The 15771-nt window shown below is 43.3% G+C and overlaps 1 protein-coding gene across 2 annotated transcripts in view; it reads right to left on the reverse strand.

The window, feature by feature from the left end:
- The window catches only part of Adgre1 (adhesion G protein-coupled receptor E1), a 98956-nt gene that overhangs the window by 35056 nt on the left and 48129 nt on the right, over window positions 1–15771 (reverse strand). For both annotated transcript variants that reach the window (XM_075942540.1, XM_075942538.1), the window contains exons 14-15: window positions 13370–13554; window positions 12216–12386 (exon numbers count right to left, since the gene is read on the reverse strand). In XM_075942540.1, the coding sequence (XP_075798655.1) occupies window positions 12216–12386; window positions 13370–13554 (356 nt within the window). The remainder of the gene's footprint in view (window positions 1–12215; window positions 12387–13369; window positions 13555–15771) is intronic.

Consider the following 15771-nt stretch of genomic DNA (forward strand, 5'->3'; position numbering starts at 1 on the left):
TCAATGTAATCCATCATATAAATAAACTGAAAGAAAAAAACCATATGATCATTTCATTAGATGCTGAAAAAGCATTCAACAAAATTCAACATCCATTTATGTTAAAAGTCTTGGAGAGATTAGGGATACAAGGGTCATACCTAAATATAATAAAAGCTATATACAGCAAGCCGACAGCTAACATCAAATTAAACAGAGAGAAACTCAAAGCCATCCCGCTTAACTCAGGAACACGACAAGGCTGTCCACTTTCGCCATACCTCTTCAATATAGTGCTGGAAGTTCTAGCAATAGCAATAAGACAACATAATGGGATCAAGGGGATTCGAATTGGAAAGGAAGAAGTTAAACTTTCGTTATTTGCAGATGATATGATAGTGTACATAAGCGACCCCCAAAACTCCACCAAAGAACTTTTACAGCTGATAAACAGCTTTAGTAATGTGGCAGTGTAGTGAGCCGTACAGGATCGCCATTACAAGATGGCGCCGGCATCCTGTCTTGTTTGTTACAAACAACTCCATATTTGGCTATTCCACTGAGAGCTGCGCTTCCCAGCTTCCCGCATGCGCGGTGGATGTAGATTCTTGAGCCTATCCCGATGCGGTCTGGTGTCAGCTGTTGGTGGCAGCCAATCACAGGGCGACCCGTGTGCCAATTCCCTATTTAAGCGGCTGCCTAAGTGCACCCCCTTCCCTTCGCTTCCTGCCCCCCTTCGCTTCCTGCTCTCTCTCCCCTTCGCTTCCTGCTGCCTCTCCCCTGTGCTCCCTGCCCCTTTGCTCCCTGTCCCTCGTTTTCCTGCCCCCTCGTTCCTTGCCCCCATCAATCAAGGGCACTCCAGTAAAGCGTGATATGAGTGGAATCCTGGTGTGGTGGTCGTTCTTCCGTCACCGGTCAAGAAGTCCGCCGCAACTGGTGCCGAAAACCCGGGAACTTCGGTCGCCAGGCGAAGGGCCGAAGAGGATTCTGAACTCAACACGCGGAGTGGCGACGTCGGTAAGTTTCTCCCAGTATGCTGGTTTCAGTCTCCCCAAGTATGCTGTTTGCGGGAGTGGGTTCTTGGATGTTTGGTCTCGTGTTCGTGGCGTTTGTGGTGTTAGTACTAGCCTGCTTTCTCTGGTTGTACTGCCTTAAATCCGGCCGCAACCTCAGAGCGGGAAACAACGTGGACGTTCCGAGAGAGGGGCGAAAGGCCCGGATTAAACACAAGAACGGTTTTTCAGATTCAAAGGGAGGAAACTTGGAAAGGCCTGAAAGAAAAAAGGTAAAAGAAAAGGATCCTGATACAATCCTCTCTAAAAGAGAGGCTAATGAGAAGAGGGGAGGTCCCCTCTATCCAGTGCTCAAGGAATTTGCGGGCCTGGATCGGTCTGAGGAGGAGTTAGATCCTCAGGAGGGGGAAGAACTGGAGAAAGCCGCCTCTGGCAATCTTAATGTGTCATCCTATGATAGGCTTGGTAGAGATCTGGCCGCTAAACAAGATATGCTAAGGAAGGGAATTATATTCCTCTGGTTCGAGTTACCGAGGCCTCCAGATTTTGTAGAATGTGAACAGCTGTGGCTCCAAGATGCAAATCTGCAAACACAGGACCTGCCTTGAGGACAGACAGGCTAGAACGCTAGGCCACCCCCAGCGTGGGCCTCAGGGAATAGAAGTGCAGCACGACCGTGGTAAGGCTCACCAGTTTAAAAGGTCCGGCCCAGCCGCTCTGCTCAGCCAAGTCTCCAAGCAAGGCTGAGCGGCTGAGCGCATGTTCTTGTGGTTAAACAACTTTGTATTTAGGCCCAAAAAGGGGTATTGCTAAGTTTTGAGGTAGATATTTGCCTAATTTTAAAAAATAGACATAGTGGGAGACTCCCAATATTGGGGAAACTCTCACTCGGGTCTTGTGATGGCGCGGGCCCCCGCATGGCTCGCCGGAGACCAACCTTGCTGAGGTCGCACATGTGGCCTTGGTTGGCGGGGGAGGAGTTCAACCCCGAGTACCACGAGAAAAAACAAATTTTAAAAAAAGGAGGCCACTGCCCAGTGGTCCAAAAGGGTCATAAATTCCAAAAAATCCACAGGTGGTTGCCTTGGGACCACTCCCAAGGTCGTAATCTGTTAGTTCCTAAAACACGGCAAGCTGATAATCACAAGGAGGAAACTCACTGTTTCTTGGGATCGTTATCAGAATTGCAGTCTGGTTTTGTCTTCAGCTAGTTCCTGATGCAAGGTCGCTGTACACGCTAGTCCTGGATTTTTGGTTCTTCTCTTCCTGCTGGGAGAGTCTGGGTTCATCCAGGTTTTTCATTACTATGTGTGATCCAAAGGTGACTGTCAGTTTGCACTTCCAGCAATAAAGTTTTTTCTTTACCCACATTTTCTTAAGCATAAATTGTTAACAATAATTTTTAATCTTGGTCATTTTTACAAGGATAAGATAAAATCTCAGAGTTTTGGTTTGCATTTCTCTGATGGCTAAAGGATGTTATGTTTAAAAGTTTTTTAAATGTCTCTCAGTCATTTTTAGTTCATCTGAAAGTTTTCAGTTTAGGTCTGTAACAAATATTTTATTGGATTAAAATTTTTAATAACTAATTTCCTGAGTTCTTCATATATTTTTAAAATGGATTTATGATAAGTAAAGATCTTTTCCCACTCTATAGCCTTGTTATACAAAAGTTTCTCAGTTCAGGAGATTTATGGTTTCTCCAAATGTTTAGGCCACTGAGGCTGTGTTTAAAATGTGGCAAAATGTGCTTCAAAAATTTTTTCTCTGTGAGGTTCAACATAATTTTATATGCTGAGGCCTTTGGCTCATTTAAACTTAAGTTTTGTACATAAAGATGGATATAGGTCTATTTTCATTTTTTCTACATGTTGGGGCCTGGTCTTGGCACCAGATAAGATCCAACAGACTACTGCTATAAAATTTCTGGGGGCAGTTATATCCCCTTTGACAGTGACCTCTCAAAAGATTTCCATTCGCACTCATCATTTGAGGACACTTAATGATTTTCAACAATTATTGGGGGATATTAATTGGATTAGGGGGTATTTAAACATCCCCCGGGCAAAGTTGTTGCCCTTATTTTCTATTTTGGAAGGTGATCCAAATGTTAATTCGAACAGAACTTTGACCCCCTTGGCTGAAAAGGCTTTAAAACAGGTGGAAAAAGCAATGACTAAGGCACAATTGTGCCGAGTCGATCCTGATTTGCCTATATTCTTATGCATCTTAAAAACTGCACATTACCCTACTGGGGTGCTATGGCAAGATGGCCCCTTATGGTGGATCCATGGTAATTCTTCAGGTACCAAAACCATTCAATATTATCCCGAGTTGGTTGCTTCTCAAGCGGTATTGGGGATAAAACATTGTTTAACATCTTTTGCAACCATGCCGGATAAATTGATTATTCCCTATACCAAGGGACAGGTGGAGACATTGGCAGCTACAGTAAATGAATGGGCTGTTTTGGTTTGCGCTTTTCCTAACCTTATTGATAATCATTATCCAAGACATCCCCTATTAAATTTTGTAGAAAGGAACTTAGTGTATTTTCCTAAGGTTACCTTTAAAAAGCCCATTAATATGGCCTTGACTGTTTTTACTGATGGCTCCAAAACTGGCAGAGGTGCCATAGTAATTCAAAGTAGGGATCCCATTTTGCTTGATTTTCGACCTGATTCCCCACAAGTCACGGAATGTATGACCGTGCTGGAAGTTTTTAAAAGATTTTCAGAACCCTTCAATTTATTTTCAGATTCTAAATATGTGGTGAATGCTGTTGCCTCATTGGAGGTGGCTGCCTTTGTTAGAAATTCAAGTACAGTTTCCAATATTTTGTGTCAAATTCAAGCATGCATTTTACAAAGAGATAATCCCTTTTTCATTGGACATATTCGGGCTCATACTTTGCTTCCAGGACCCATGTCTGAGGCCAATGATTTGGCTGACTGCCTTACCAGGTCCATGGCTTTGGTCGTCTCGGACCCTGTAGAATTAGCACGAGATTTTCATAAGCTTTGGCATGTGCCTGCCAATACCCTTAGAAAAAAATTTCATATTTCCAGACAGATAGCCAGAGAAATAGTTAAAGCCTGTTCTTCATGTGTGACCTTTTTATATCCCCCTAATGTTGGGGTCAACCCTAGAGGGCTGCAACTTAACGCGTTGTGGCAAATGGATGTTACCCATCTGCCTGATTTTGGCAAATTAAAATATTTACATGTATCAGTGGATACCTTTTCGGGCATTATTCATGCCACGCCCCTAGCGGGAGAAAAGGTAACTCATGTAAAAACACATTGCCTGGAGGCCTGGGCCGCCTGGGGAAAACCCCTACACCTGAAGACAGACAATGGCCCGGCATATACCTCCCATGGATTTCGTGCCTTTTGTGCACAGCTCCAAGTGACCCACATTACGGGTCTTCCATACAATCCACAAGGACAAGGTATTGTGGAAAGAGCCAACAAAAATATTAAAGAAATTCTACAAAAACAAAAAGGGGGAATAGCTGAATCCGCTTCCCCCAGGGAAAGAATCTCCCTTGCTCTCTTCACACTCAATTTTTTAAACCTGAATGAGTCGGGTGCTGCAGCAGCTGAAAAGCATGCAGCAGGCCCTATGGAACAAAAGGAATATGTGATGTGGAAAGATGTATTGGATAACAAATGGTATGGACCGGATCTTGTGTTGGCAAGATCCAGGGGAGCTGTATGTGTTTTTCCACAGGGCCAAGAGGCTCCGCTTTGGGTTCCGAGCCGGCTGACACGCATGATCAAGGAAGTTCCTAAGGATGAGGCTGAGTCTCTGGAGAAAGTTCCTGCAGACATCCCTGATGACGTGGATCCAGTGGAAGGCGGAGCACTGAAGGGGAATCCTGTCAGCCTTCCCAAAGGCGATGCCTGTTCGGCATGATGCCACAGTTCTCCCCAGATTTTTACCTTATAGGAGAAGCACGTAACTTTACAGAGAAAGGGTCCCTGTGCTTTCAGTTGCATGGGCATGTTTTTTGGCAAGCTGTCTGGGTGGCTGTGTGTTGTGCCTGTGGTTGGTTTGCTGCCTTCGAGCCCAGACCAATAAGGGATAAGGCTATATTGGGATAAAGTTATAATCTCTCAGGCATTAGCTACTCTGGAGTGTGGCTCCTTCCCTCAGATATGGTTGTCAGCACTAAGAGATGCTTAGGGCTTCCATCATACACAGCCTATGCACCCCATGAGATCTGTTGATCCATTGCACTTGGGTAGGTGTGCGGATGTAGACTCCTGCGACACAGCCTTTGCACCCCCGGGGTTCCTCGAACACCCATTGCACAGGGGAAGGTGTGTCCATGGAAAATATCTTCCATCCTCGATCGACCAACACATCATGAGGTGGGGGTCAGATTGGATGACGTTAGTCCTGCGCTCATTGCTTACAAACAATAAGGGGGAACTGTAGTGAGCCGTACAGGATCGCCATTACAAGATGGCGCCGGCATCCTGTCTTGTTTGTTACAAACAACTCCATATTTGGCTATTCCACTGAGAGCTGCGCTTCCCAGCTTCCCGCATGCGCGGTGGATGTAGATTCTTGAGCCTATCCCGATGCGGTCTGGTGTCAGCTGTTGGTGGCAGCCAATCACAGGGCGACCCGTGTGCCAATTCCCTATTTAAGCGGCTGCCTAAGTGCACCCCCTTCCCTTCGCTTCCTGCCCCCCTTCGCTTCCTGCTCTCTCTCCCCTTCGCTTCCTGCTGCCTCTCCCCTGTGCTCCCTGCCCCTTTGCTCCCTGTCCCTCGTTTTCCTGCCCCCTCGTTCCTTGCCCCCATCAATCAAGGGCACTCCAGTAAAGCGTGATATGAGTGGAATCCTGGTGTGGTGGTCGTTCTTCCGTCACCGGTCAAGAAGTCCGCCACATGGCAGGATACAAGATCAACTCCAAAAAATCAGTCGCCCTCTTATACACAAAGGATATGGAAGCAGAGAGGGAAATCAGAGAAGCTTCACCTTTCACGATAGCCACAAACAGCATAAAATATCTTGGGGTAACTCTAACCAAGGAAGTGAAAGATCTATTTGACAAGAACTTTAAGGCATTGAAGAAAGAAATTGATGAGGATACCAAAAAATGGATGGACATCCCTTGCTCTTGGATTGGGAGGATCAACATAGTAAAAATGGCAATTCTACCAAAGGCAATTTATAGATTCAATGCAATCCCCATCAAGATCCCATCAAAATTCCTCACAGATCTGGAGAGGACAATAATCAACTTTATATGGAAAAACAAAAAACCCAGGATAGCCAAAACAATCCTATACACTAAAGGATCTTCTGGAGGCATTACCATCCCTGACTTCAAACTCTATTACAGAGCTACAGTAATGAAAACAGGGTGGTACTGGCATAAAAACAGAGAAGTCGACCAATGGAATCGTATAGAAGACCCGGATTTTACCCCACAAACCTATGAACACCTCATTTTCGATAAAGGAGCTAAAAGTATACAATGGAAGAAAGAAAGCATCTTCAACAAATGGTGCTGGCACAACTGGATGTCAACCTGTAGAAGAATGAAAATAGACCCATATCTATCACCGTGCACAAAACTCAAGTCCAAATGGATTAAAGACCTCATTATCAGCCCGAAAACACTGAACCTGATAGAAGAGAAAATGGGAAATACCCTACAACAGATGGGCACAGGAGATCGCTTCCTATGTGTAACCCCAGAAGCACAGGCATTAAGGGCAACATTGAATAAATGGGACCTACTAAAACTGAGAAGCTTCTGTAAAGCAAAGGACACTGTCACTAAGACACAAAGGCAACCTACTGACTGGGAGAAGATCTTCACCAACCCCGCAACAGACAAAGGTCTGATCTCCAAAATATATAGAGAACTCAAGAAACTAGACTTTAAAATGCTAATTAACCCAATTAAAAAATGGGGCACTGAACTGAACAGAGAATTCTCAACAGAAGAACTTCAAATGGCCAAAAGATACTTAAGGTCGTGCTCAATTTCCTTAGCAATCAGGGAAATGCAAATCAAAACAACTTTGAGATACCATCTTACACCTGTCAGAATGGCTAAAGTAAAAAACTCCAATGATAGCCTTTGCTGGAGAGGCTGTGGAGGAAGGGGTACCCTCATCCATTGCTGATGGGAATGCAATCTTGTGCAACCACTGTGGAAGTCAGTGTTTCGGTTTCTCAGGAAATTCGGGATCAACCTACCCCTGGACCCAGCAATACCACTCTTGGGAATTTACCCAAGAGATGCTCTATCACATGTCAAAAGCATTTGTTCAACTATGTTCATAGCAGTATTATTTGTAATAGCCAGAACCAGGAAACAACCTAGATGCCCTTCAATGGAAGAATGGATGAAGAAAGTATGGAATATATACACACTAGAGTACTACGCTGCGGTAAAAAACAATGACTTCTCGAATTTTGCATGCAAATGGATGGAAATAGAAAACACCATCCTGAGTGAGGTATCCCAGACCCAAAAAGAAGAACATGGGATGTACTCACTCATAATTGGTTTCTAGCCATAAATAGGGGTCACAGAATCTACAATTGGCGAACCTAAAGAAGCTAAGTAAGAAGGTGAACACAAGGAAAAACATCGTTATCCTCTCGGATAAGGGAAGTAGACAAAATTGCCGGGGAGAAAAGTGGGATCTTGGGGGTGGGGTGGGAAGGGGGTAAGGGGAGATGAGGAGAGAAAAGGTAGAAGGGAAGGAGGGGGGACTTGGGGAAACAGGAGGATCGGGATAAAGGAAGGTTGGATAGGGGAGCACGGAACCACAATTCTTAGTTAAGGGACCCACTTTAGGGTGGGCAGGAGAATTGACCCTAGAGGGGCTCCCAGGTGCCCAAGCTGAGGTCCCCAGTTAGTTCCTTGGGCAGCTGAGGATAGGGAACCTGAAATGACCCCATCCTAGTGCAATACTGATGAATATCTTGCATATCATCTTAGAACTTTCATCTGGCGATGGATGGAGATAGAGACAGAGACCCACACTGGAGCACTGGACTGAGCTCCCAAGGTCCCAATGAGGAGCAGAAGGAGGGAGAACATGAGCAAAGAAGTCGGGACCATGAGGGGTGCACCCACCCACTGAGACAGTGGAGCTGATCTACTGGGAGCTCACCAAGGCCAGCTGGACTATTACCAAAAAAAGCATGGGATAAAACTGAACTCTCTGATCATGACGAACAATGAGGGCTGATGAGACGCCAAGGACAATGGCATGCAGTTTTGATCCTACGTAATGTGCTGGCTTGGTGGGAGCCTAGCCAGTTTGGATGTTCACCTTCCTAGATATGGACGGAGGGGGGAGGACCTAGGACTTACCACAGGGCAGGGAACCCTGACTGCTCTTTGGACTGGAGAGAGAGGGGGAGAGGAGTGGGGGGAAGGGGAGAGGGGTGAGAGGAGGGGGAGAAGAGTGGGAGGAGGGGGAGAAGAGTGGGAGGAGGGGGAGGGAAAGGGGAGGCTGGGAGGAGGTGGAAATTTGTTTTTTTTTCTTTATTCTTCTTTTATCAATAAAAAAAATTTTTAAGGTATAAATATTATCTCAAACTTTATAAGATTTACATATGTACATATAGATTTTTAAATTTTCTGTTAATGATTATATAATGTACTAATCTTAGAAAGATGCTCCATCTAGCTTTCTGTATGTGATTTCAGGTATGAGTCTCTATCAGGTAACTAGGAATTATGTTTTTCTACCCTGGATGTACTTCACAAATTGTGGTCTTTTAACTTCTTTGAGATCTCCTGCATATGACATTTAAAATTGTTGTTTTCTGCTGTGTACAATGGCCATTCCTAACAGCAACCTTTGACATTTCCAAAAGGATGATGGGGCCCCAAAACAATGATTCCACCTGGATTGCAGTAATGCCAATAAGCTGACAAATACCACCCAAAGATCATCTTTGTACTACAAACTGCTCAGAACAATTGCAAGGTAGCTAGCTAGCTGTGATGGTCAAGCCTCATGCACTGCTCCAGGCAGAACTTCAGAAAAACCCTACGTTTTCTCACTACAAAGAGAATGGTAACAAGTGATACAGCTAACTCTCCCAGGACATGACCATTATTTCGATTTGATCATGATCCCCTAGAGATACCATCACCCTCCAGACAGCAGGAATCAATCTAGAGAACATGAAGCCAACCTTGCCAGCAGGTGGGATGGATGGTTTTTTGTCATTCCATGAGTTATAGATATTTGTCATCATTTAGGGGGGTTGTTATAAGTTGCTGTTGGTAATGGTCAAGAAAAAAGCTGAACAAAGGATATTAGATTCAGGGATCGCATTCTGAAAAGAAAAGGGGGAATATAGAATCATGGGATAAAAGGGTAGATTTTTTTTTTTTTGGTTTTTCAAGACAGGGTTTCTCTGTGGTTTTGGAGCCTGTCCTGGAACCAGCTCTTGTAGACCAGGCTGGTCTCGAACTCACAGAGATCCATCTGCCTCTACTACCGCCCGGCAAAGGATAGATTATTGAATCTACTTTTAAACTAAAAATCTATTACTACTCCCAAATATTTTACATTGGTATGGAACTTTGGACATTGATGCAAATTTGAGGTTATTTTTGTTATACTGTATATGTTTCTACTCTTGTTGAAGATATTTTTATATCCTGATGCCAACTTAAAGTTATTTTTGTTAGAACATGCTGTATCCATGTTTCTACTCTTATTTAATGTATTGTACTAATGCAGCTCATTTAACAATGTGATGTGAGTTTCTAGTCCTTGAAAGTTATTATTACAAACTATTTAGGATAATAAAGAAATGCAGGTTAGTCACCTATCACAATCAAATCTGTATTCATGTTAGAAAAGTTTTCAAAGTCAAACAGAGATGTATTGTAGAGAGACAGGTGATCTTCAAACGCTTTAAAGATCCACAGAATATGGCATTATTTTAATAATATAAAGCTTTTTATGACAGCAAGACATGTCTTCTCCTGGCAGTACCAATCTACTTCAGAGAAGATGATTGGCACTGAAGAAACTTCATCTAGAGTTTGCTTTCTTTGGGGCAAAAGTTATCCACTGGGCAAGAAACTGCCCTTGCCTCAATTGCTGACATTATGCTGTCCAAATTGGACAAGCGGTCACAAAAGAAAGTGTCTGCCAAACTTTGTTAAAGTAGGACAGTCCTTCAAAATTCCTGCTTCACAGACAAGCCTGTCAGATATTCCAGGCTTGTAGACTGAAGACAGATGCCCCAACATTACAGAGCAGCCTTGGGTTACCATTCAGGAAGCCAATTGTTTCTTAGTTTTGGAAATTGTTTGCTCTGTGCTACTTTACTTGGGTAATATTTATATCCTTTTTATGTCTCTGATGTAATTGAAGACTGGATAGTTAGAGTTTTGTCATTACCAAATGCAGAAAAGAAACTCACAAAAGAGGTGTAAAGTGTCTAAGTTTGAGAGACATAAATGGATAGTTTTGGGTTGGTAATACAATTTAAGATAGAAAGTAAATTAGGTACAAAACTTTGGATTCATCAAGATAGGATATTGGAGTATTTTCTCAGAATTTGCCAAATGCAAATGGACTGGACATTGTAAATGCAATTCTTACCTGGTAAGTGTTCTTATTGTATAGTTTTATTATGTTAGAGTTATAGACTTTCCTTTATATTTAGACAAAAAAGGGAAATGTGTGATATTTTGATTGCATTCTGACAATAAGACTTGCTTTGAATCAGAGGGCAGAGCTAGCCACTAGCTGACCAAAATTAGCCATAGACGTTTTGGAGGACTGAGAACAGCTAGAGAGATAGGTAGTAGTGAGGCAGAGCTTAGAGGGGTCTCAGTTCTTTTGGATAGAAGAATTGAAGAGATAGGAAGTCACTGGCGCCTTCTCCACCACTTCCTTGATCATTTAGGTACTTACCCTGATATCTGACTCCTAGTTTTTATTGATAAAGCATAATTAGATAAATGCATCACCCTCAATCATACTTTATCAATCAAGGGCATTTTCCATAACAGTTAAGACACCTCCCCTCTCTATGAAGTCAATGAACTCGGCTGTGCTCACTTTTTTGTTCCTCCTGTGGATATATCTCAATGGAGACTCTACACCCAGGACGTCAAAGGCAAGGGATTCTAGGAACTGTAGTTTGTAGATGATCTTTCTAGTGAACGGAGTACAGAGAATTCTCTGTGGAGGGGATGAGTACTGGGGGATGTCAGAATATCATCAGCCTCTACTGGCATCCAGAAATTCCTACAACTCAATTTGTGGTTGATGTCTACAGTTTAGAACAAAGAGAATTTGGGCCCAAAGCTTTCTCAAGGTTCAGTACCAGCTCCACCACTTACTAATTCCATGATAATGCAGGGCACTAAGCATCAATCTTTATCCCATGAACTTGACCAATAAACAATTAGCTTCGAACAAAAAGTCACAAAATAAAGTAAGTGTTCATAGAACAAGACCTGTGAAATATATTGGGTATGCCTGTATGAGTCTGTGACAGCTCATCTTGGTAGTCAAGGTAGTTAAATCTGAAATCCAACAAATGGTCATCTGTTGGGCATACCCATGACAAATGTTATCCGTCAGGCTATGTGAAAGACCCATCCTAGATCTGGTTGGCAGCCCAAATAAAAGGAGGTATACGGGAAGAGCTTTGCTTTTTGCTTCATTTTCTTCACATCTTGCTGTCAAGCTTATCTATTCTGATATTGTTGCTGCTGCTGCGTTTTTTGGATGATACCAAAACCCAGATTTTTCAGGTTTCCAATGTGGACAGAAACCCAGAGTTCTCCAAATATCCTTCAGACTGTTAGTGCCAGGCTGATATTCAACTCCTTGGCCTGAGTGTTTACTGGGTTCTTGACCTCTCCAGTGTAAAGGCAGCCATACGTAGAATGCATAGGTCATACCATGCAAACCAATATATAATACAGCTTCTCTAACACATGCTCATTATCCTGTCCTGTTCCTCTTAGAAAGCCTGACCAATGCAGGGCTATTACATCTGATTTTGTACTTTAGTTCCGTGGCTTCTAACCACATCATGAATTCCTCTATCATGGGGCTACAACACACATCTTTCTCCCCCTGTGGTTACTTTCTGCAATACTCAAGACTATGGAGAAAAACCAATGATGTTCTATCAACACATCCCTATTAAGTTTCAGTCAAGATATTCAGGGAAGCATGAACAGTTGCCAATACTCACTGTGAGCTCCTGAGAAGCCATGATGATGGCCAAGTTTGCCATCCGGTTACAGCTGCACTCTGTGAATGTCTCAGATGCTTTGGTGATCTCACAGCCTGAGCGTGTCCATCTCCCATCCTCCAGATTAGGGTTCCAAGAGACACAGATGGGCCTCTCAGACTTCTGCTTTGGCTGAAAAATCAGAGGTCCCAGTCACCTGAGAACTTCACTGGGATGGAATCAACGTGACCAAACTCAAGCCAGAACTTCCAGGGAATGGAAAAACTGACTGTATTTCAGTTTGTAGTGTTGCTTTATCTAGTGTTAGACCACACTGTTATTGTTACGAGGAAATTCCTTTCAGAGCTGGGGAAATAGCTCAGCATATAAAAAGTACTTGCTGTGCATGCATAAGGAACTGAGTTCAAATCCCCAGCGTGTACATAATAAAAGCTGAGAGTGGAATCATAGGCCTATAATCCTAGCCCTGGGAAGCAGAGATAAGAGTTTCCATGAGGTCTGCTGATCAGACAGCCTGGCTGAATCAACAAACTCTGGGTTTACTGACTGATCTGGCCTCAAAAACTAAGGTTGAGAGGAGGCTGGAGAGATTGCTCAGTGGTTAATAACACTTCCTGCTCTTCCAGAGGAGCTTGATTGAGTTCCTAGTATCTATATTAGGTGGTTCACAACCACTTGTAACTCCAGCTCTGTGGAACCTGATGCCTCTGGACTCCATTTGTACTTGCACGTGTATGCACATACCCCCTCCACACAATTGTAAATAACAAATGTAAATCTTTAGAATAAAATGAGAGAAATAAAGACACCTACCAATCATCTTTAGCTGCCACGTGTGCTAAAGATTGCATGCATGTGAGCATGCATGCACACACACACACACACACATACACATACCTGTACAAATTCATCTATATGAGCATGAACACTTTTTTATCAATAACTATTGATAAAAACTGTGTCACCACTAAGAAAACTTGGAAAAGGGTACATAAGATCTCTCTTAGTAAAGAAAAAATGGAAATCCATTTCCTTCACCCAAATATGTCATTGTTTCAAAACAAAACAATCGTTTCTTAAATACGTGCCATCACAGCTGGGGTGGCAGGACTATTTGGTAGACAGACAGGAGTCTCAAGAGATGCTGCACAAACCTGGATGTGCTGGAGGGTGTAGACAACAGTCTTGGAGAAGCCCTCCTTCTTCTCCCCAGTCACAATGCCACCAACAACACGGGAATTCATCCTCAGCTTCCAGGAGGTCTGACCATCTTCAAAGAAGCGTTCATCTAAAACCGATTCCATGTTTGCAAAGGAGACAAAAGCCACTCCTGTGGTCCCTGTATGTCCCCAAAATAAAACAAAATAGAATTGCTTGTTCTGTTGATAATATAGATGGCACATTGCACAACAGGTATATGGTCAACATGTGAGCACAGGCAACATGTGCACACACAGGCAACACATATGACATGCACATAGACAGACTCTCCCCGATTTACTCTAAGGTTGAAATACCAGAGAACTTGCAGATCAACTGAGGCATGAGAGAGGAAATGAACCCCATCCACACTCCTCATTCATCCCCAATATAAACAGGAAGCTTGTGAAACCAAGAGACTTCGTGTACAAAGGAGAGTAGTTTCCAAGAAGCTGATGGAGCAGACCTCATGATTTTTCTTAAATTTTAAAGTGTGCTTAAGTTTAGCTTTGCTTCATCTGTAAGTCTTGTGACAGGACTGGGGATTCAGCAATAGAGAGCTTGTTCGTGTGTGTGAGGCCTCCTGCTCACTACCTAGTGCCATACAAAATACATTGTTTGCAAATTATGACATTGGTCAATGTAACTTAGAAGCCACCGAATAACATACATAGCCATTGTAAAGACACCTGGGACTGGAAAGATGTCTCATCAGAGGAAGGTGTTTGTCACCAAGCCTGAAGACCTAAGTTCCATAAATTCCCCCACACAGTGAAGAAGGGAACTGAACTGACTCCCAAAAGTTGTCTCCAATGGTCATTTTTGTGCTTTGTCCTGTTCGTATACATATGTACTGTTACAGGTGGATGGATGGATGGATGGATGGATGGATGGATGGATGGATGGATGTAAAAGATGTCTAAAAGGTTCTCTCTCTGTGTCTCTCCCTCTGCCTCTCTCTATCTAATTTAATCTACTTACTGTTGTGTTAATAAATCCACCATTCTCTAAAAATTTGTCAGAGCAGGTATTCAAGTAGTTAGTCACATTGAATTCATAGACAAGAGCAAAGAGAGAATGCACATCTTAGCCTGCTTGCTCTCTGAACTGCTCAGCTTGCTTCTCTGTTCTTCCACAGTCCATGGATTGGTGCCACCCACAACTGGGTCTTCCCAATCAACTAATATAAGAAAGACCCCCACAGACAAGGTCACAGGTCATCCTGACCTAGTCAGTCCCTCATCAACTCTTCCCTGATGATACTAGGCTGTGAGAAAGGAGTAGTTAAAACTAGAAAGCACTGTTTTTAAGTCAAAAAAGCAGGACTTGGAGGAAGGGATGAGAAAGGGAGAGGAAAGAAAGACGGGAGAGGGAGATATCCCAACCCATAGAATCAGCTTGTACTGCCCAAGCATACGGCCATCTGCTGGGTCCTGGGCACTCTACCCAGGGCCACATCCTGAAGCAAACTGGCATTCCTTCCCCAGCTGCTAACAGCTCCTCACCTGGGGGTCTCTACCCATACTGGAGTCTTTAACATGAAACAATAAGTTCTTAAATATGGAAAGCCAAGCATAGTGGCACGTGCCTTTGATCCCAGCACTTAGGAGGCAGAGGCAGGAGGATCTCCTTGAGGTTGAGGTCAGCCTGGTCTATATAGGTAGTTCCAGGACATCTAAAACTATATAGGGCACTGTCTCTACCCCCATAAATCTACTACAAAATCGACTACTGATAGGTTCACAAACTACACCATCTAGTTTTGCAGAAACAGCCTAGAGCCAGACAGGGAAAAGGAGATTCATATAGGCCCCCAGACTGACATCAACCACACTACTTGGGAAAGAAACCAAGATGCTCATAGGTGCAGAACCTGAAGCTATATTGCATATGCGCAAGGACATCCCCAGGACAAGGCTGTCCCATTAACCACTCTTCCTGTTACTGTTTGTACTTCTGTTTGCATTTTGTTTCTATCTTATTCCATTCCCTTATCTTTGAATGTTTTTGTTACAGTGTGAGTCCACTGCTCACGGTGGGAGTAGGCCATGAGGTATGTGTGGAGGTCAGAGACTAGCATGTGGAAGTCAGCTCTCTCTTTTGTAAGTCCTGGGGACTGAACTCAGGTGGTCAGGCTTGGTGACATGTGCCCTTACCCAGTAGCTCCCTAATTCTGCATTTGTGGATTTTTTTCTATCTCTTTTATCTCTTCTCTAATTTTTATTCTTTTATTTAGATTTGTGCATTTTTTCAACAGAAGTTGCTGTGTTATTCCCATGATGTGAAAGTGTCTGTAGTAGGAAAGAGAAGCCAAAAGTTGGGAGGCTAACCCAAGAGAACAAAACTGTGTTGGGGA

The sequence above is a fragment of the Microtus pennsylvanicus genome, chromosome 12 (genome assembly GCF_037038515.1).
Source record: "Microtus pennsylvanicus isolate mMicPen1 chromosome 12, mMicPen1.hap1, whole genome shotgun sequence".
In the NCBI taxonomy this organism is placed as follows: domain Eukaryota; kingdom Metazoa; phylum Chordata; class Mammalia; order Rodentia; family Cricetidae; genus Microtus; species Microtus pennsylvanicus.